This window comes from Anabrus simplex, chromosome 2, assembly GCF_040414725.1.
Source record: "Anabrus simplex isolate iqAnaSimp1 chromosome 2, ASM4041472v1, whole genome shotgun sequence".
NCBI classification, from domain to species: Eukaryota; Metazoa; Arthropoda; class Insecta; order Orthoptera; family Tettigoniidae; genus Anabrus; species Anabrus simplex.
The window spans coordinates 14,411,911-14,435,455 of NC_090266.1; the positions used below are offsets into that span (position 1 = coordinate 14,411,911).

General features: G+C 39.9%; 1 protein-coding gene across 6 annotated transcripts in view; it reads right to left on the reverse strand.

The window, feature by feature from the left end:
• Hnf4 (Hepatocyte nuclear factor 4) overlaps positions 1-23,545 on the reverse strand; it is an 832,843-nt gene that overhangs the window by 78,780 nt on the left and 730,518 nt on the right. For all 6 annotated transcript variants that reach the window (XM_067140295.2, XM_067140296.2, XM_067140294.2 and 3 more), the window contains one exon: positions 12,604-12,840. In XM_067140295.2, the coding sequence (XP_066996396.1) occupies positions 12,604-12,840 (237 nt within the window). The remainder of the gene's footprint in view (positions 1-12,603; positions 12,841-23,545) is intronic.

Below are 23,545 nucleotides of genomic sequence, written 5' to 3' on the forward strand. Positions count from 1 at the left end.
ATTTAAGATTCTGAAGGTGATTGGGATCAGATACCGAGAACGAAGAATTATCTACAATCTGTATAAAAATCAGCCTGCACTGATAAGAATCGAGGGCTTTGAAAAAGAAGCGGCAATCCAGAAAGGAGTGAGGCAAGGCTGCAGTTTGTCCCCCCCTCCTTTTCAGTGTTTACATAGAACAGGCAGTAAAGGAAATCAAAGAGAAATTTGGAAAGGGAATCACAGTCCAAGGAGAGGAAATCAAAACCTTGAGATTTGCCGATGATATTGTTATTTTATCTGAGACTGCAGAAGATCTCGAGAAGTTGCTGAATGGTATGGATGAAGTCTTAGGTAAGGAGTACAAGATGAAAATAAATAAGTCCAAAACAAAAGTAATGGAGTGCAGTCGAACGAAGGCAGGTGATGTAGGAAATATTAGATTAGGAAACGAAGTCTTAAAAGAAGTAGATGAATATTGTTACTTGGGTAGTAAAATAACCAACGATGGCAGAAGTAAGGAGGACATAAAATGCAGACTAGCACAAGCAAGGAAGAGCTTTCTTAAGAAAAGAAATTTGCTCACTTCAAACATTGATATCGGAATTAGAAAGATGTTTTTGAAGACTTTTGTGTGGAGCGTGGCATTGTATGGAAGTGAAACATGGACGATAACTAGCTCAGAAAGAAAGAGAATAGAAGCTTTTGAAATGTGGTGGTACAGAAGAATGCTGAAGGTGAGATGGATAGATCGAATCACCAATCAAGAGATACTGAATCGAATTGGTGAGAGGAGATCGATTTGGCTAAATTTGACGAGAAGAAGAGATAGAATGATAGGACACATCTTAAGACACCCCGGACTTGTTCAGTTGGTTTTTGAAGGAAGTGTAGGTGGCAAGAACGGTAGGGGTAGACCAAGGTATGAATATGACAAACAGATTAGAGCAGATGTAGGATGCAATAGTTACCGAGAAATGAAAAGGTTAGCACAGGATAGGGTGGCATGGAGGCTGCATCAAACCAGTCTATGGACTGATGACTCAACAACAACATCTGCCCATCTCCTTGATCCACACCATCTTTTTTATGGAACATGTCAATCCCTTACTGATCACCCTTGAGGGTGTCTTCTGTCTCTAATGTGTTAGTCGTGGCTTAAACGGGCAGAATATTCAGTACTCTTCTGAAGAAAAGGAACATTAAAATACAATTAAAGAAACACATTTTGTTCACTCCATTTATTAGTAGAGTATCTTATTCTGGTGTACAGAAGAATTCACTTATTTTCCTTTGTTTCTTTTTCCTTAACTACTCTCTTGTAAATATTGTTTTTATCTCCTCTAACACAATCGATTGTTCCGCTGAACACTGGGGATTGAAGATGCTACTTGGTGGATGGTTTCCAATTGTCCGATTACAGTTGTTTCATCAGAGGAGGAGGAGAATTCACACTTACAACATGACTGTCATCATCAGAATTGTCAACAGGCAAATCTCCCTTTAAGTCTTCGATGATAGATTCATTGGTGCATGCTTGAAACACCAACGCCTCATCATCCACTGACACATATATGGTTTTCCCAATGAGTGCTGAATACACTTCAAGATCACTTTGAACTTCCTCCTGTATTTCTTTATACACCACAACATTCTCACCAACATCTTCACCCTTGGAAATCCTTGCTTTCTTCCAGCAGTTCGCAATCACATTCAGCTCTACATGTTCCAGGAACTAGCAATCATGTCACAAGCCTGTATGGGTTGTCCACCTTTCTTTCAATGTTTGCAATCACACGTTGAACTAGACGTGAACGGTATTTTCTCTTGAAATTATTAATTATTCCCATGTCTTGTGGCTGAAGGATCGAAGTACAGTTGGCATTGGCACTGCCGGTGGCTCCAATTAGCTTACGCAGTGGCCTCCACGGTATGGACTAGTCATGTGTCTTGGTAGGTGTGCTAGGTACCAACTGATGAGCCCAGCCTAGCAAACGGAGGCAAAACGCTGACAACCAGGAATGAGTTAGCTGGAAAATTTATAATGTCCAATAACAGACCATTCATATTGATATTATAAATTTACTCATTCGGGACAAATATTTCAGATTCCCTATGGGAATCAACATCTATATCATAAGTGGTATGTTCCAAGTTGAGAGCAGAGAGATTGCGAGGAATGACATTAGTAGGCGAATAAGTTTGAGTGGCGTCTTTAAAAGTAGGAAAGATCACAATATGAAGATCAAGTTGGAATTCAAGAGAACAAAATGGGGCAAATATTCATTTATAGGAAGGGGAGTTAGGGATTGGAATAACTTACCAAGGGAAATGTTCAATAAATTTCCAATTTCTTTGAATTCATTTTTAAAAATGCTAGGAAAACAACAGATAGGGAATCTGCCACCTGGATGACTGCCCTAAATGCAGATCAGTATTGATTGATTGATAATGTTGTGAGATGGACAGCAGGCAATGGTATGTTGATAAACGGGGTTAAAAGTCAGGTTGTGAGTTTCACGAATAGGAAAAGTCCTCTCAGTTTTAATTACTGTGCTGATGGGGTGAAAGTTCCCTTTGGGGATCATTGTAAATACCTAGATGTTAATATAAAGAATGATCTTCATTGGGATAATCACATTAATGGGATTGTAAATAAAGGGTACAGGTCTCTGCACATGGTTATGAGAGTATTTAGGGGTTGTAGTAAGGATGTAAGGGAGAGGGCATATAAGTCTCTGATAAGACCCCAACTAGAGTATGATTCCAGTGTATGGGACTCTCACCAGGATTATTTGATTCAAGAACTGAAAAAAATCCAAAGAAAAGCAGCTTGATTTGTTCTGGGTGATTTCCGACAAAAGATTAGCGTTACAAAAATGTTGCAAAATTTGGGCTGGGAAGAACTGAGAGAAAGAAGATGAGCTGCTCGACTAAGTGGTATGTTCCAATCTGTCAGCAGAGAGATGGTTTGGAATGACATTAGTATACGAATAAGTTTGAGTGGCATCTTTAAAAGTAGGAAACATCACAATATGAATATAAAGTTGGAATTCAAGAGGACAAACTGTGGCAAATATTCATTTATAGGAAGGTGAGTTATGTATTCGAATAACTTACCAAGGGTGATGTTCAATAAATTTCCAATTTCTTTGAAATCATTTAATAAAAGTCTAGGAAAACAATACATGGGGAATCTGCCACCTGGGCGACCGCCCTAAATGCAGATAAGTATTGATTGATTGATTGATTGATTGATTGATTGATTGATTGATTGATTGATTGATTGATTGATAGTTTAAAGGTATAAAATACCACAGATTGTTGCTGTCTATAAAATATTAACAAGGTTGGTAAAATATTACTTAATCTTGCTATGCACCAGAAAATTATAAAATGTCCTTCACATATTATACCGTGTAATTCAACTGCCCCTTTCCAATGTAGTTTTATGCAACTCGCAATATAAATTCAATCCTGGAAACATCTGTCCTGCCGGTATGCTCAGATAACATAACCAAATATCTTGGTATTTACCACATCACCATGATATGACGCTATAGTAAACACTGGAAGACATGCGTGTGCCTTCTAGATCATATGAACCTTACACCCGGCAAAACACTAAAGTGATATTGTGACTGCAGCGTGCCGTACGGAATCGTAGCATAGTTGGTAAAGTCTATCGTTCTACGATGCGATTTTATTTTGACGTAAATAAATATCACACAAGAATACGTTCACTTTCTTGTATAAATTACTTTATTTACACTGTACATCACAACACACAATTATACACAGTAGGAAATACAACACTCACTAGCGGAGTACCCTGAACTCGATTCTGACCAGTACAGATATGAACAGCACTGACGCGCGCACTATAACATACTCTCTCTTGAATTCACTGCCTCGCTCACTTGAGTCCAGTACTCAGACTCCACCTCGGAGCCCAACAGCAACTCCCAGTCCATCACTTGCCTGAGTCCCAAGAACTAAGAGCTGCGAACTTAGAACTAAGAACTGATTTCACTGACTGACAGCTCGATATTTATACTATTCAATCAACCATCTAGAATGATCGACTTCTGGAAGAGTTCTTACAATACTCTAATGAAACACGCTCAAAACATCGATCGACCAGCTAGTCGAATGGGTACTCGAACTTTCCTTCAATATTTAAAAATGTACATGGAAATATCTACAACATTCGTAATGTCTCTACGTGTATCTGGATAATAAAACCTTACAGTAAGTTTCCAGAACCCTTCATACATACCAAATATAGTACAATAAGTCTAACATACGAACATTATGGAATTTTCTACCGCTTTCGACTCTATAGATTTCGAGGTTAAACAATACGTATTTGAGGTTATACAATTTTATACTACATATTTACAGAGAAACCATATACTAGTCATGTTTAACACTTAATAAAAGATAATTTAGCATTAAATAAACTATAATTAAAATTTATTAACCATACTAATTGAAGGTTTTACATCAGTTACGATGTCGTATCTACGACAAGTCGTGGCAGAGAGGGCTTACGTGTCAGGCGAGAGGTTCCGCTCCGGGGCAAAGATTCCATATGTCTAAATATTTGCTTAATACATACTACAATTAATGTAAGTTTAATACCCGTTTTTGTGCAAACTGTGTGTGAATGAATGTGTTTGTGGCACTAAGAAGGGCCGATTAGTTAGCAGGCCGGACACATACGGACCGGAAATAATAGGAACACAACTGCCCTGACAATGTTTTATCGCAGCAAATGCTTGATGTGATGACCGTTTTGGTTTATGCACATTCGGGCCCCGGGTCTAATAGGTCGTCTTGCGCGCTGAAGAATTTCAGGTGTAATTGCTCGGCAGGCGTCCGTGATGAGTTGCCGGAGCTGGACTGGTTTTTCCGGCACTTGATTGTAAATGATGTTCTTCAAATGCCCCCACAAGAACAAGTCTAACAGGTAGCATGGGTCTGTCCAATGGCTCTCAAAGTATTAAGGTTCAGTCAGGCGGTTCCCCCAAGATTCCACACCATACATTCACTCTCCATCGTACTTGATGTGCTGTCTGTGGCGATTGATGTTCCCTTTATTGTGGAAGCACGATTTGTCCGAGAACAGGATGTGCGATACGAATGCTACATTATGGTCCAGCCAGCCTAGTAGCCACCAACGTAACTCCATTCGACCCTCCAAATCCCGCCCATGGAGCTCTTGGTGTAGCTCAAGATGGTATGGGTGAAATTTATGTTCATGCAGTATTTGTCAGACGGACGGCTGGCTGGTGTTCATCTGTTGTGCAATCGCCCTTGTACTGATGTGTGGATTATTACGAGCTGCCTGCTCTGTTTCACCCGATGTATTGGGCCTATTGGGGACTGGTGGCTGCTTGAAAATCATGTCTGTTGTCCTTAGGCATCTTTCAACACGGCAGAATGTCTTAGCAGTCGGGCGTGGCCTGTCGGGATACCGTTCCTGGTACAGACGTAGTGTCTCGCAAGCATTCTGTCTTTCTTCCCCATAAATGAGGAGCATGTCAATGTATTCCCCTTTGGAAAATATGCCAAATGACAGCGATTACGTTCAGGCCCTAACCAGCACAAGATGAATAACAGTGTCGTTCTACTGTTTGAATGTGGCAAATGTGGGTCTGTGGTTACGTATTCAAACATCATACCAGTGCAAGAATATTTGAATGATGCAGGATTCGAACCAGCGACTTCACATTCCATCGATTGCTACACTAACACCTAAGCACATTTGCTACGCTACAATCCTGTAAGCATGCTGGTAGTACAACGAGTGTAGAGTATATACGCCATCCGGTTCGGTGTTTTATGATATTAATTACTGCACTGTCTGGCTCTATGGCTAAATGGTTAGCGCGCTGGGCTTTGATCACAGGGGTCCTGGGTTCGATTCCCGGCAGGGTCGGGAATTTTAACCATAATTGGTTAATTTCGCTTGCATGAGGACTGGGTGTATGTGTCGTCTTCATCATCATTTCATCCTCATCACGATGGCAGGCCGCCTACGGGCGTCAAATCAAAAACCTGTAACTGGTGAGCCGAACTTGTCCTCGGACACTCCCGGCACTAAAAGCCATAGGCCATTTCATTTAATTTCTATTACTGCACAGTTACCTAGTTTTATACACTGATTCCCATCTTCGTTACACCCGGTCACGAGGCACGACACATTAACATTCTTACATGATTTCAAGGCATCACGTTTTGCGAGCGGACGATATAACCTGTCGCTAAGGTTCAGAATAGTGTGCAAAATATGCTCACTGGACGTTAGTACTATACAGTACGCCTGCAGGGGAATAGCCACCTTATAACCATGTCACATGTTAGTTGGGTTGCATAAAACTACATTGGAAGGTGCAGCTGAATCACACGGCATATGAATGTATGCTTAAACTGTCTGCAAGAAATGAAATGTTTATGCAGTGTGCAGAGCTTGGAGTTAGTAGATATAGTTCATTACATTATTGTATGATAGTTGATCTGAGGGGACATCCTTTAGTTGAATGAAGACTCATGGTAAAAATAAGCGATTGTTGCAGATTAAGGACTGGGAGGATGTCTGGAAAGAATGAGAAATGAAATTAAAGAATGCCATGTCAAATGGAAATCTGATTAAAAGAGGATCAACTTTTAAAATTACTCCCTCAGTTTTGCTCCCAGTGGCTGTGTCTGTGGTGCATTGAGAATTATCAACTGCTCGAGGATGAGATAGAGGAAGAGGGGAGATGCTGGAGGTAAGTGATTGCATTTAGCAATTAACAGGAGAGATGTATTAAATAAAATATTTCTGTTATCTTGTTCAGATTGTGGTTTGAGTTAGCACATTGATCCAAATATCTAATATGAAGATAAAACTGGTATTCAAAAGGACAGATTGGGGCAAATATTCAAATCCATCAAATATGTGTGTGGATTGAATGTCACCAGTTCCAGAATCATACCTGTGATCTCTTTAAAATATATATATTAGTGTGTTTATGTAAAAATATTTTATAGAGGTCAACACGCATTTATATTCTACCTAAAATAATATCACTCCAGCAATATGGTGTAAAAATGTAACATGATATTTTATTGTAATTATCACGCAAGTTTTATTTATCAAATTTTACTGATAGTCTATTCACGATTGTACATAAGTATAAAAAGGGAATCGATTCAACAGAATAAGCAACAATACCTAAGATAGATGCTTAATCAACCCAAGGACGCATTCTGTCAGCCAAAGTGCATGTATATAATAGACAAAGTTTTGTAATTTTAATTTTTAATTTTAACACAACGCTTGTAAATTTGTTTTTAAGATAAGTTTTCACTGAAAATTATGAAACAATATATCATGAAGGTCTTTCAGAGGTACAAGATAGAAATGCAAATGTGATTCTGATATAGCTGAGGATGACCTATGAAGGGTCGAAACCGGTCCTAGATTGTAATACTTTACAAGAAAATAAATGTATTGATTAGGTGGAATTTTTCTTTCCTTTTATGACGATTGGTAAATGTCAATACGGAAAATGAAATTCATAAATAAAGAACATTTTCTTTATACATCTTACACTAGAAATCACAAAATACACTCATTTATAACTGATTATTTCAAATCAGCTAGGATTGGCTTAAAATATTATAGAAATTAGTGCTCTGTATCTTTGTTATTATTTATACATGGACACGAGTATAGAGTAATATGTGTTTTTCTGTAAATCCTTTCCTCCTCTTAATATACAGGGTGTCTCAAACCTTTTGGGTCAAATTGAACAGGTGATAGTGGGTCACTTTTTTTTGCTAGTTGCTTTACGTCGCACCGACACAGATAGGTCTTATGGCGATGATGGGATAGGAAAAGGCTAAGTGTGGGAAGGAAGCGGCCGTGGCCTTAACGAAGGTACAGCCCCAGCATTTGCCTGGTGTGAAAATGGGAAACCACGGAAAACCATTTTCAGGGCTGCCGACAGTGGGGTTCGAACCTGCTATCTCCCGAATACTGGATACTGGCCGCACTTAAGCGACTGCAGCTATCAAGCTCGGTGATAGTGGGTCGAAAACCAGTTATATTGAGATAGGGAATCAATGGTCAGAAAGGCATAACTGTTCAAAGTGATAACCGCCAGTCTCAATGGCAATGGTGCACTCTCTGAAAGATCTCTGGTGTCTGTTGTACCAGGAAACAGCAGCTTGCACCCTAACAAGCAGGTCTTCATCTCTTTCTATGGGGGTTTCGTACACCGACAACTTTTACGTAACCCCAGAGGGAAAAGTTCGGAGGTGTGAGATCCGGCGATCGTGCTGGCCATGGGATAGTACCTCCCCTTCCTATCCAATGATGAGAGTACACGTTGTCCAGATGCTCGTGGTCGTTCACATCGAAGTGGGCTGGTGCACTGTTGTGCTAAAACTGCATCCTTTTCCGGACAATGGGGTACAGTCTCCAGGAACTGTGGCAGCACATCTCGCAGGAACACCAGGTAATGTGGACCAGTCAATAAGGTCCTATTAGGTGATCTTGGACGATCTCTGCCCATACGTTGACAAAGTATCCTTACTCGTGGCTACCAATGTGAGTGGCATGAGGATTGTCCTCACTCTGGACATCGCTGTTGTGACTGTTAAAAACACCATAATGGGCGAATGAGGCCTCATCCTTGAACAATATGAAATTTACAAAGTTCGGCACTACAGCACTGCCGTGGATAATCCATTGAAAGAAGTGAACACGGGCCTCACAATCCGTTGGTCCCAGTGTTCCGCCAGTACTCTCCACACTGTATCCTTCACGTACAAGTTGACTGGTGCTGATTGCTGGGTGGTCGACCACACGATCCAACACCATCTCCTCAAAGTCTGGTGTTCGGACATGTCTTTGCTGGGAACTGTGGCGTGAACGGTCCCGTCTCACGTTAAGTTGGTATCCACGGAGATAAACTTCTTCCAATTAGGGTGACGCCTGTTGGGAAAGCGTTCTCTGTACATAGGTGCTGCTTTATGGGCACTACATCCCTCCATACCGTACATTAAATGCATGTCTGTCAACTCTCATGAAGAGTAACATTCCACCTTTGACTACGCATCATGCGCTGTACACTATGGACACATCACAAGCTATCTGAGGCAATGGACAACTGACACCCGGGGTTGTGGTGTGCATGTGGCACAGGTTAATGCGCCAGTGCGATGCATGCAGTCATCACATGACACACGTGCTATGAGCTACGTCTGTTTGGTGGTCAGGTATGTACGCTGTTTATCACCCGCTGCCTGTTCCAGTGCACAACAGACACCCGGGATCTTCACAATTTGAAATAGGAAAGGACTTCCACCTTATCAATACTTATTTCTTGCACTTATTATGCTACAGTACCGGTTTTGACCCCCTACATAGGGTCATCTTCAGCTGAACAATAAATTCACATATAAATCATGAAGCTATGATTGAGATTACATTGTCTGGGGAATGCCATATGATAACAAATATTTGGTCACGTCCAAATGGGAACTGGCGTGTATGTCACTATGTGTAATTATATGTCTATAATGATATGCTTAAGGTCTTAAAATTAATTTATAAAACACTACCTCCACTTAAAACTAACTTATAAGTATATAAGATAAAAACACATGAACGCTTGTGTCTTGCGTGTTATTCAGTTCATCGGTTGACTTCTGTGTTCAAGTATTTTCATAGTTGTACACTTGGTTGATGTTTTTGGAGCTTGAATGATATGATTTGCATGTAAAATTATGACATTATATGTATAAAAGGTTTTTGTCTTCGTGTATATGCATAGAATAAAACACTTTCAAGTTTAAAAAAGGAATGCCGGGCGTATGGATACAATTAGGATAAAATATGTATATTCAGCTCACTTTGTGTTGAATCTTGTTGTTTTATGTTAAAATTGAATCATGTTGTCCTGTGACATTCATAAAATTTGAGTGGCAGTGGATTCAAAGTGGTGGCTCCTTTCCCATCTGTAGCTGTGCAGTGATGTTATAATTATTTTTATTGGTGTGATTGAGTTGCGTTTGATCGTAGATTACGATACGACCCGAGATCTTTGCGAGAGTGTGGCGGAACAGTTTGCACCGTTGCAACACACGCATCGAGACTGGTGGTGGTCACTTTGCATAATTACTATGAGCTACATTGTTGTTACGTATGTCCATAACACTACAAATATGCATTTCCGACAGTTGGTTCTTTATCTCAATACATATAAGCAGTTGTGGAGCCACTATCACCGGTTTAAATTTGAGACACTCTGTATACAGGACAACAAAGGTGAGGGAGTGGTGAAATGCCCCTTTAGAGGGGTAGTGAAGAATATGGAGAAACACCTACTCTACAACATACTCTGACCAGCACGAAAGACAAAACATTCACTTTTTAAAATAAGAGATTTATTTTAATACTTCGAGAGAGTGAAATATTATTTTATGACTTAATACTATAATCAGTAATTTTGGAACCTGAAAATGAATAAACAGTTTAAATGAAGTGTTGTTGTGGTGTTTATGTACCACTTCACTGACACTATTTCAGGCACGCTCATAATTAATGTTGCAATCCTTTCCCACTCTTCATGGAGAGCATCCTGTAGGTCTGTTCTTGGCATTACACTGGGTAAAAATGTACAGGAGGAATATCTTTCCCCAATCCTCTTCCACACACTTCCTCTGCTGACTGGTGTGTGGATGAAAAATTGTGAAGCTCATAAGTAAACAACACTTGTTCCCACTGCTGTATCATCCAGTCATGATGAAAGCGAACAAATTATGTTATCTGGTGATTTTGGGGCCTGCATCAAACATTCACCCTTTGGACTTGAAGCGTTTCAGCGACAGTGGTGCACCATGATTCCTAGCTGATGTGACCATGGGCTTTCCTGTACATTTGTACCGTTCTAGAAATCATTGAAGCTGTAGTTCTTAACACACTGCGGACGGGAGACGAGTTAATTCGTCTTCACGAGACTCGTATGTTCGGTGACATCTGTCAAAACTTTTGAAACTAGCTGGCAGTCAAGGTTACTAGAATCTCGGTCTTGAAGCTTTTGTTTATGCCACGCTAGCTTTGCTTTACATTCTTCTTCTGTTTTATGATTCATTTGCTAAGTTTTCTGAACTCATGTTTACATCGTTCAAGGAGCCATGTGGTGGGTAAGATGGCGCTTGCCAGACTGAACACGAGCTTAGACACAGACGAGATTTTAAAATGAATTATATGGGGGTAAGTATTTGGATTGCCCCAGTGATGTTGACGACTGTGAGTGTGATGTTGAAAGCTATTCTGACAAAAGTGTCTCGGGTGATAATAATGATGTACGCCCTCCAAGACAACATGAAGTAGTGTTGGTCTAGAACGAGGCTGAAAGTGATGTTGTGAGTGTAAATGAAGTGATATGTCTATTTCTTCTGATGAATGGGTAGAAAATAATAGTTCACTGACTTTTGAGGATTTCCAAGGAGTTCTTGTCATAACAGTAAAGACTTGATGAACCTCAAAACATTGACGAAGTAGTAAGGATTATTTTTTGTGGCGATTTCTATGAGCTTGTTGCCAAGCAGACAAACTTGTATCACCAGCAAACTGCCTCATCATACAAAATACCCCTAAGAGCTTGAAGTGGACTGATGTAACTAGTAGTGAGATGCAAAAATTGCTTGCTTTGTTTATATCGATGAGACAGGTAAAAATGTCATGTTGGAAAGACTACTGGTCAACTGATCCCCTCAAACGTTGCTGTGTGCCGCTTCACAGAGGTCATTGCTACACAGCCTACCATACCAGGAAACATTATTAGGACTGTTACAAAGGTCTCCAGTAAATTTTACCATAATCAGTACGAAGTAAGTGAAGCTAGACTCATTTGTTTATGTGCATGCGCTGGAGCAATAAGATACACAGAAAATGGCCGGGAGCAGGGATTGAGCAGTGTGATAAGCACCCGATCTGCAATGTGTTACCACTCGTAGAGCATAATGCATGCTACCGACCTTCTCCCACCAAGGGGATAGCTCAGGAATTAATGGCATGTTTTCTTTTTGATGTTGGATTTGTTGTTTAGAAATATAGTTCATTGAAGGAAAAAAAACTCTGAATGGGTGAAACGCAGAGCTGGGTGTGCAAAATGTATATAATAAACTTCATTGCGCATTATCTCATAAAAACACCTTCAAGGCTAAGGGACAGGGTCATAAACCACCTTTAGTGCATTATTCTCTCACAAAAACATAACAGAAGACTTTTCTCATCAAGAAATATGAAGTTAAGTCCTGAAGTTAGGTTAAATCGGCAGATACTTTTTTTTCAATATTTGCAATGAGTTATGTTTTTTTCTGCTGTTCTGTTTCAGAACAAGTTGGTGAAACTAGGAAAATTTTATGACCATTTTAAAATTTCATTTTGGGGGTTCACCCTTATAAGTTTAATCGGGGACCTTGGTTAACTTATCAAGTAAAATATTTACACATCAATTTCATTCTATTTAAAAATAGTTTGTCCTTGAACTTACATGTGCCATTTTAGCAGGTGATTTTTACATTTATACAATTTCTTGTCACACTAACTCGAGTTCTTACCTCCCAGTAGCATTTCTTGCAAAAGGCTGTCAATACGAGCCACACCGAAGAGCTTTGCAAATTGAATTTGTTCTATCATTTGCCATGTGATGGATTGTAATGCTGGTAATGTTAGGATTATTTCTCCAAATCGACCTCTCGAGTCGTACTGACGGTCGCTGATGTAATCCTCCAGGTTTATTTGAATCTGATATCTCAGGTTCTTGATGCGGTTTGGATCACTTAAGCCCTTGGCATCTGTAAACATTAAAGGAATAATGGGTAAATCTTCACATATTAGTTTAATAAAACACCAGAAAGAAAATTCAGTATTCCAGATTATCTTTTCTGAATGAGCACCAATAAAAGTCCTGGGGATGAGGTGAGATGAAAATACATGGCTAACAAAGATGAAATGAATGGTGGTGAATGAAATATCGTAAGTACAGTAGGTGGAAGTATTAGGAGACAATTCTCGGGACAGCCATTGGTGGGTTTTGAACCCACTTGTCTTCTGAACGCAGACACACTGCATGGTAAATAGAGGGAAGATACCACTTATTTCATACATAAATCTTGTCTTTGTATAACTGTGCAAACTTCAGGCTACTTTCCTCATATGGTATAATAATAAAAGTCCAATGAAACAAACTCTTGTAAATAGCAATAAAAGAGAATGGTTGTATTTAGTCTAACACATACAGCCCATTGAGGGACAACTGCTGCTCAGATGTGTGAGCACAGGCTCAGCATGACGATGCTGTGTGAATGTACACATTTTTGACAGTCTGATGTCTTTCATGTATCAGCAGTTCATATTCCCATTATCGTCAGACTTCAGTGACACAACACACTACCCCGGACATCTCCAAATAGGACAATAAATCCTCTTCACAACTACTGAGAAGTTTTTTTTCCGGCCGGGTGGCTCGCCAACTATACCATTGCTACCTCGCCGAACCCAACAAAGCCAATAGGCTGACTCCAAGTAGGTAGTATGTATGCCTGCATCGCCCGTGACGTTAGTCTAGCTATCGCTGATGAAGACATCGCAACTGAACTGTGTCCGATCAGCATCCACAGTGCCTCAGGGCTTCTCGCTGGCCATGTAACATCATCAGATGTACTGCTGTACGTCCCCTCTGCAGATGACTTCTGGAACATCATAGACAGTGAAGCATATATCAATCGCCGCCTCCATCGAGTGGAAATTACGCCTTCAGATATTGCAGCTCAGTTACTCCACAATGGACCAATTACGCCTACAGCCGCCATGCCATTGCAAGGGGCACCTCAACAACAGATTTTAACTAATTTCTACCCTTCTCCCAATACCACCACCACTACTACTACCATCACTACGAGCACTTCAACATCTACCCTCACCTCTTCACAGGTCCCTGTCACAACAGTTCTAACGTGCCATCCATCAACACTCATGACCTCTTCCTTCCCTCCTTCCTGAACAACCTCAATGCCAATATCTACCTGCTGGAACATCTGAGTCTACAACTGTCGCACCGCCTTCATTATCCTCACGTGCCGACGAAACAGCAGCCTCCGCATCATCGACAACGCAGCCACCACCAACTCCTCGCACCATGTTTAGCTGTGTGATCTGCGGTGTGGAGCCGGCTCTCTCAGAAAGTACCATCTTCCATCAACTCCAAGCTGAAGGCGTCCCTGTTCGTTGTCTGTTCCGAATCAAGAACTCCTCTGGCCCCACATATCTGGTACACATCCACGTCCCGAGCGCTGATGATGTACAACACCTTATTGACAATAGAGCCTACATCTATCGTCAACGACATAAAGTTGAGCCCTCTATATCCCCACCTCGTCCCACAAGACATCCCATCAACAATTCTCACCGCCGCCGCCATCGGCCAGCCCCTTCCTTTCTACCTCGCCAATTCGTCAGTCCACCCCCTCCTCCACCCAGTTTCTTCCCCTACCCACCTCCAACGCTAGAAATCATATGATACCTGACATCTACCCTCCACAATAGCACTACATCCCTGCACCTCCTAACCTTTCAACTCCACCCTGGTACCCTTCTCTAAACTTCAATTCCAGTGCACACCCTCTATCATTAACATCTCCGTAGTCCTTCACCATATTAGCACATTATTCTACCCACCTTCTTAATTTTTCACCTCACACAGTTCCTTCCACAGCTCCGGCCTGGGAGACAGAGTTACTGCCTAGGGACCCGCCCCGCCTATAGGGCGGGGAATGAAACACTTTCTAAAAAAATATTTTGTAATAGGCACTGTAAGCCTACCTCATCTGTACCTATCAGTCAGTCAATGATCTGTATTTAGGGCTGTTGCTCAGGTAGACAATTTCCTATTAATTGTTTACCTAGACCTTTCTTAAAAGATTTCAAAATATTTGAAATTTATTAAACATTTCCCTTGGTAAACTATTCCATTTCCTAATTCATCTTCTTTAAATAAATATTATCACCAATTTTTCCTCTTGAATTCCAACTTTATCTTCACATTATGGTCTTTTCTACCTTTAAGAGCTTCACTCAAGCTTATTCGTCTAATAATGTCATTGCATGCCATCTCTCCATTGACAGCTCAAAACATACCACATAGTCGAACATCTTGTCTCTTTACTCCCAAGTCTTCCCAGTCCAAAGTTTGCAAAATTTTCTTATACTACTCCTTTGTTGAAAATCACACAGAACAAATCACTGACAAAGTAAAAAGTAGGCAATTATCTAAATGAATTCCTGACAAACAAAAGAAGTCTAAATACACAACTTTCACCTACAACCACCCCAGGACCTGCCAAGTTTCAAATGTATTTAAAAAACAATTCTTAGTGTCCTTTTCAACCCACAACACTGATTAACACTAATCAGATCATTTTTTCAACCATAACAGCATCAACTCCAATAAAGGTTGCTATTCGAGCTCTGGGATTTACAGACTCACCTGTGCTCATGGTAAGCCTTCTTACATTGGGCAAGCAGGTAGAAGTTTTTCCACCAGACATTTGGAACACGTAAATGCTAAGAAACGTAGGAACTTTACGGCAACGAGTCTTTACATGGAAGAGACAGGTCATACCTCTACGTCCATCGAACAGGATTGTTTACCCTTAAAAGGGTTAACAAAATTAGTCTCGTGAAAATCGTTCAAACCATTAATATCTTTCTCGATCTGTTTTTCATAGTAACTATAATCTACGGCAACAGAAATGCCCTTTATAATCAAGTCCTACAGATACTCGAACAACTCCGAAGAGACAAACATATATTCAAAATAATCAAACCCCCACCTCCCAACAGTTCGTCCTCCTACTTAAACCTTTCCTCAACCTTTATGATCCCTCCTCACATTCTCCTTCACTCAACACGGTACAAAGACACAATGTGCGTCAAACAGCAGGGCACACCACCTAAGTGAGTTGGCTGCAGAGCATATAAACACAGGGGGGTAAGTCTGGTTAGATTTCTTCTTCCCATTAGCTTCTATTTCCTTAATGCCCACTTCATTCGTTCATTATCTTTCTCTTCCTTGTTTAATTTCACATCTCGCACAAGATTACACCTTTCCAGTTCATTTTCCACAACCGGAACCATGTCGTCCCAATCTAACTTTGCTACTCCAGACAACCATATATTCTAACACTCAATATTTTATGTTTATTCATCAATTTATCAATTTATTGTAGGCAATTAGATACAAGGAACAACACAGCTTATAGTAACGGAAACAAGAAGATAAGTTCTCACAGTGTTTATGTGGTGTTCAACAAGTCTCAAAGATATGTTTCAATAATTTATTGTTCATACTCGTTTAATGTTGTCATATTTAACAGTCATTGTATTGTTATCGATTATTGTCGCTCTTCATATTCAAATATTGCATTGTTGGCTACAGTCTAAGGGCTCTATTCAGGATCAGAATTCAGGACAGGTGTTCATGAGAAATCAGTACGAGTCACTGCAGGTAGAACAGTGGAAAGATGATGAGGAACAGGGAACTCTTGCCGAAAAGTGGGGAAGTAGGAGGAAGGGAAAAGGTAGGAAAGTTAAATGTTGAGTAGTGGATATGAAAAGATAGGTGGAACAGGGTCATGGGAGGGAGAAAAAGGATGAGGAAATAGCATCTGCAGCTGTCAGGGAAGACAGGGCTGTCAAGGAGGGGAGGGGATCAAATGAGATGGGTAGTGTTGAGGCTCTGGTCATGGGGATTCGATTATTAGACATGTGGGGAAAGTGTGTGGACGAAAGGGAAGCAGGGTACAGTGTTATCCAGGAATTCGGTTGAGGCAGATGTTGAGGAAAGTAGAAGAGTAGGAGAAGGGAAAGCAGAAGGTGGTAGTGTTTCACGTTGGTACCAACAACATAAGACAAGCAGGTATAAGTACCAACATAGTTTAAGGAAGCGGAGATTGTTATCAGAGGAATACAGCGCAGGAGGGATACTAACTAGAAGGTGATTGGGGATTTAAATGAGACTATGGAGTGGGTATGTGGGAAACTGGGAGTGAGATTTCTAGATCCTAATGGGTGGGTAGGAGATAGGGGTCTGCACTCAGATGGCCTTCACTTAAACCGCAGTGGTACATATAAGTTAGGAAATTTGTTTAGAAGCGTTATAAGGAGGTACATTCGGGGAAATGGCATGGCCTAGGTAGCGGTGGTAAGGTTACAGAGGACTCGAAATCAAGTAATGATGACATAAAAATGTTAGTGCTCAACTGTAGAAGTATTATAAAGGAAGGAATAGAATTAAGTAATTTAATAGAAATATATACTTCCCAGATATTGTAATATGAGTTGGATCATGGCTGAGAAATGATATAATGGATGCAAACATTTTCTCAGGGAACTGGAGTGTGTATAGTAGAGATAGGATAGGAATGGTAGGAAGGGGAGTATTCAATCTGATGAAACAAGAATTTGTAAGCTACTAAAAAGTTAAAGATGACAAACAAGAAATTCAGGTGTAAAGCTTATCACTAAAGATAATAGGCAACTTGATGTCTTTGGAGTGAACAGACCAGGAAAGGGTAGCGTTGACATTAATTCAGAATTATTTGAAAAGATAAACGGCTATGTGGGAAACGACATGGAAAGAAATATGATTGTAGCAGGTGATTTGAATTTACCAATTGGCAATTGGGAAGGTAATGCGAATGACAGGAAGAATGACAAAAAATGGCAAATAAGTTAATATGGGAAAGGCAGCTGATTCAGAAACTGATGGAACCAACTAGAGAGAAAAAATATCCTGGATGTGTTGCTGGTAAAACGAGATGGGCTCTATAGATAAACCGAAGTAATAGATGGTATTAGTGATCACAAACCTTTTTTTTAGTGAAAGAAAATAAGGTCTTAAAATTAGTACTACTAGGCAGTACCAAATGCCTGATAAAACAGGCATGAGGTAGTTTAAAAAAGTGTATATGATCATTGGAAATCATTAAATAAAAATGTAAACAGACTCTGGAATGGGTTTAAAGCAGTTGTTGAGGAATGTGAAAATAGCTTTTTTACCTTTAAAGGCGGTAAGGAATGGTAAAGATCCACTATATTATGACAGAGAAGCAAAGAAACTAAGAAGGACGTGCAGGTTGGAAAGAAATAAAGTCAGAAATGGCTGTGGAAGTATGGAGAAATTGAAGAAACTTACTATGAAATGGAATGTAACAAAGAAGTCAGCTTAGGATAACATGATAGCAAGCATAATTGGTGATCATACAAATTTTAGTGTAAAATGGAAGAGTATGTATAGGTACTTTAAGGCAGGAACAGGTTCCAAGCAGGACATTCCAGAAATCATTAATGAACAAGGGGAGTGTGTATGTGAGGATCTTCAAAAGGCGGAAGTATTCAGTCAGCAGTATATATAGATTGTTGGTTACAAGGATAATGTCCAGATGGGGGAGGAGACTAATACTAAAGAAGTATTAAAATTTACATATGATAACAATGACATTTACAATAAGATACAAAAGTTGAAAACTAGAAAAGCGGCTGAAATCGATAAGATTTCTGGGGATATACTAAAGACAATGTGTTGGGATATAGTACTATATCTGAAGTACTTGTTTGATTATTGTTTGGTTGAAGGAGCTATACCAAACGAATGGAGAGTTGCTATAGTAGCCCCTGTGTATAAAGGAAAGGGTGATAGACATAAAGCAAAAATTACAGGCCAGTAATTTGACATGCATTGCATGTGAGCTTTGGGAAAGCATTCTTTCTCATTATATTAGACATGTTTGCAAAAATTAATAACTGGTTCGACATAAGGCAGTTCAGGTTTAGGAAAGGTTATTCCACTGAAGCTCAACTTGTAGGATTCCAGCAAAATATAGCAGATATCTTGGATTTCGGATGTTGAGTGGACTGTATCGCAATTGACCTGTCTAAAGCATTAGATAGGGTGGATCATGGGAGACAATTGGCAAAGATGAGAGCAATTGGACTAGAAAAAAGAGTGACTGAATGGGTGGCTATATTTCTAGAAAATAGAACCTAGAAGATTGGAGTAGGCAAAACTTTATCTGACCCTGTAATAGTTAAGAGGGGAATTCCTCAAGGCCGTATTATTGGACCTTTATGTTTTCTTATAGGTATGGAATGATAAGTGTAAAGGAGTGGAATCAAAGATAAGGCTTTTTGCAGATGATGTTATTCTATACAGAGTAATAAATAAGTTATAAGATTGTGAGCAACTTCAAAATGACCTTGATAATGTTGTGAGATGGACAGCAGGCAATGGTATGATGATAAACAGGGTTAAAGTCAGGTTGTGAGTTTCACAAACAGGAAATATCCTCACAGTTTTAATTACTGCGTTGATGGGGGTGAAAGTTCCTTTTGGGGATCATTGTAAGTATCTAGGTGTTAATATAAGGAAAGATCTTCATTGGCGTAATCACATAAATATGATTGTAAATAAAGGGTACAGATCTCTGCACATGGTTATGAGGGTGTTTAGGGGTTGTAGTAAGGATGTAAAGGAGAGGGCATATAAGTCTCTGGTAAAACACCAACTAGAGTATGGTTCGAGTGTATGGGATCCTCACCAGGATTACTTGATCAGACGTGCCAAGTCCCGATTTTTCGTCGTTCCTCCCGATCTCCCGATCGCCGGGTCCCATCTCCCGATTTTCAGAGCAATATCCGTAATTTTCGTATTAATTTAAACTCCCGCGTATTTCCTCGTTCTATCGATATATGGCTGAGTATGGCTGGTCGATAGTAGTTCTATTAATGATATCAGATGGCAGTACGGGGCACGGTGGCCAGTCATGTGCTGCTCTTTGGTCTATAATACAGTCATTCTCTTTGCAAGCGAGTCAAGCGAGTAACATTCTCTTTGGAGTAACCTAACCTCAGAAGTAGCACGCCATAGTCGTTCTACCCGGGACAAGTCCTGCTCGTGTTGTGCCTTAATATTTGTTTTGGCCAAAATGTCAAAAAAGAAATATGATGCAGTGTTTAAAAGTGCTTATAGGGAAGAGTTTCCGTGTTTGAGTGAATCCAGAAAGGGACCAACGTTCACATTGTGTACTATATGTAGGTGTGATTTTTCAGTTGCACATGGCGGGAAATGCGATATACTCAAGCATATGCAAACGAAAAACATAAGGAGAGTGTCCAGTGTGTAGAAGGAAACCAGAAACTGAACTTTTCATGTAAAAACCATGATATAAATCCTGTGACGAATGCCGAGGCTTTATTTACGTCATTTATAGTAGAACATAACCTGCCTGTAAATTGTGCCGTTCACACGGGACCTTTGTTTCTCCAAATGTTTCCTGATTCGGAAATCGCTAAGCGATACGTGTGTGCTAGAACTAAAACAGCGGCTGTCATTACAGAAATGTGCATGGAAGAACGGGCGAAAATTGTATCACATTTGCAGGTGAATGCATTTTCTGTTGCTGCTGATGGTAGCAATAAAAGCGATTTGAAGATATATCTCATTGTTGTAACATTTTTTAGGCCTGAACACAATGAAATTCAGAATTGTCTACTCTCTGTGCCTAATTTAGAAGGGGATGCTACTGGAGCTAACATTGCCAATCTTTTACTCTCAACTTTTCGGGAATTCTGCATTCCATTAAGAAACTGCCTAGCTCTTGGTGCTGATAATGCTCCAGTAATGGTAGGATTAAAGAATGGTGTGGCAGGATGTTTGAAGCGGGAAAATAGTAACAATTATCATAGGCTGCTCTTGTCATCTAATTAATCTTGCTGCCGAGAAGTGTGCGGCGTGCTTGCCCGTAAATTTAGATGAAAGTATAATTGATATATATTATTATCTGGAAAGGAGTGCAAAGAGGAAAGAAAAGTTCAGAGAATTTCAGACGTTACACAACACAGAGATAAGGAAAATACTGAACCATGTGCCTACTCGATGGTTATAACTAAGAAGGTGTTTAGATAGGATTTTGCTGCAGTGGGACCCTTTAGTTACATTATTCAGGAGCGAAATTGTGAGTAAGGATTCTCAGATGGGAACTTTGAAGACTTAGAAAATTCCTAAGCTCAGGTTAAGTGCAGATGTGTCTTGTTTGTCAGAAAACGTTAAGGATTGTCATAACATTTCACCTCACTCCTCAGTTAAAAGGAAAACCCAGTCATCAGTTCCACTAAAAAATGAAACTACTTATGACACTAAGAACCATGCATTGTCACGTGAAGAACAACTTTTCATGTTCCTTTCATCAAATTTACATAAATCTTTTTGCCTTTTTCTCTCAAGTTTTATGGATATCCTTGATAATCCAAACATAGCTCTTCAGTCAAGTATGCCGCATATCCACTTATTAAGGTCAGTTTTGGAGGAACTATTGAAGAATGTGATGGCAAGGTTTGTGAAACCAGACGTTATTAAAAGATCCTCCTCCCTCCTTGATGTAGATTATCATAATGCAGCAAATCAAAGGTATGATTGTGATCTGATGATAGGGGACTCTGCGTTTGTTTTAGTGAACACCTTGAAGTCCGTGGAAAATTGCATATTCTTTAAGCCTGTTAGAAAATGTTTCTCTTCATCGTGTGACTACATGGTACACAAATTTCCATTCAAAGATGAAGTTTTAATTAATGCAGAAGTTCCAAATATTTCTGATATAAGTAAGGCATCATTTTCTAGCCTTAGATTTTTCATTAACAAGTGTCCGAACATTTTGACTAGTGACACGGAACATTTGCATAAAGAAACTGATATTCTGCACTCCCAGTTCTGTAACTTTCAGCTCGAAGAAACATACCTGGCAAAAGGAAAATTGATGTTCAATGGGCATTGGTAGTTCAGGTGAAATCAGCTGATGCTGTACTTAAATATGACAGAGTCTCTAAGGTGATGCTTGCTATTTTATCAATTCCACATAGCAATGCAGAATGTGAAAGGATTTTTAGCAGAGTCACAAAGACAAAAACACAGTTCAGATCCTTGCTGTCTGAACAAACTTTGGAGAAACTTTTAACTTTGAAATCAGTTCAGCAAGGCAAGTGCTTGGAGCAAAAATTTAGTTCCAAGTTTCTGAAGAGGGTTAAGTCAGCTACTGGTGTGTTGAACAACAATTAGTCGTAATGTGATCACTAGAGCCCGGATTTCCATGCAAATACATGTTTTTAAATAAGCTACTTACACTTCTCAAACTTTGTAAATATTCGTTTCATGGCTTAACGATTCCAAATAACCGTTCTTTTTCCATGCATGTTTGCATGTTTTGGCCTTTTTAGGAGAAAATTCATGCATACTGCATATTTTGAAGATATTGGAATAGCGAATAGCGAATATTTGGATGTTTGTATTGCATAACATGGACTTTCCTTCTGCCTTTGGCACATATATAATGTTAACTTGCATGATAGTGCCTTTTATGATATTGGTATGCAGAATTTGGGACCATTTCTCCACGTTATACAATATACTGAGAGACGGAGCGAAGTATTCCCGGCATCCTGTCTCGGATTCGATTCCCGGCCGGATCGGGGATTTTGACCTTAATTGGTTAATTCCAATGGTGTTTGTGCTGTCCCCAACATCCCTGCAACTCACACACTACACATGACACTATCCTCCACCACAATAACATGCTTTTACCTACACATGGCAGACACCGCCCACCCTCATCGGAGGGTCTGCATTACAAGGGCTGCACCCCGCTAGAAATAGTCACATGAAATTAAATTAAAACCTACACATGGTAGACACCGCCCACCCTCAGCGGAGGGTCTGCCTTACAAGGACTAGAAATAGCCACACGAAAAAACGTTAGTACATACGACAGAGGTCCTATAATCCAATTAACTAAGTACTTGATCTGTTGCCTGAGTAAACAATGACGTAAGCTGGAAGTCCACAAGTCGATCTCTGTAATTCTTAGGAATAAGATGTCCGAGTTATACATTGCTATAAATTGAACCTCATATTGTGCATTCCTCATTGACGGCTCATTTGTTGCACCTCTCGTATCACACTTCTGTGATGCTGTGTTATGGAGATAGCAGCTTACAAACCTTGGTTTTGCACTGAACCCTCTTCTGTTGTTATCCTGGAATTTCCTACCCGGAACTCTTACTCGTCACACATCTTTGTTTTCGAGCCAGCAATCGTTCCCAGTTAGGACATTCAAAAGTGTCTGCAATAATCGCACGGAGAAGTAGCTGCTGCAGCTGGAGATACTGTAGGTCGAACAAAGTGATCCGTTAAAATCCTGACTTTGAATTCAAGCTTATACACTATAAGACGGATTGTGGTAAAAATGCAAGAGACGCACAATTTGTCCCAAATCTCTTCATTTAAGTGTGCACTTGTCAATTCTTGTGACATAGAAAGATCATTTTGTACGCTTAAGGATATACTGACAGATAATCGGATGAGCTTAAATTAAGACGATTGGGGGAAATTACGGTAGTTTTTGTATAATGTTTCAAAATAAACTGAATTTTGATAGTGCATATTTTCCAGTT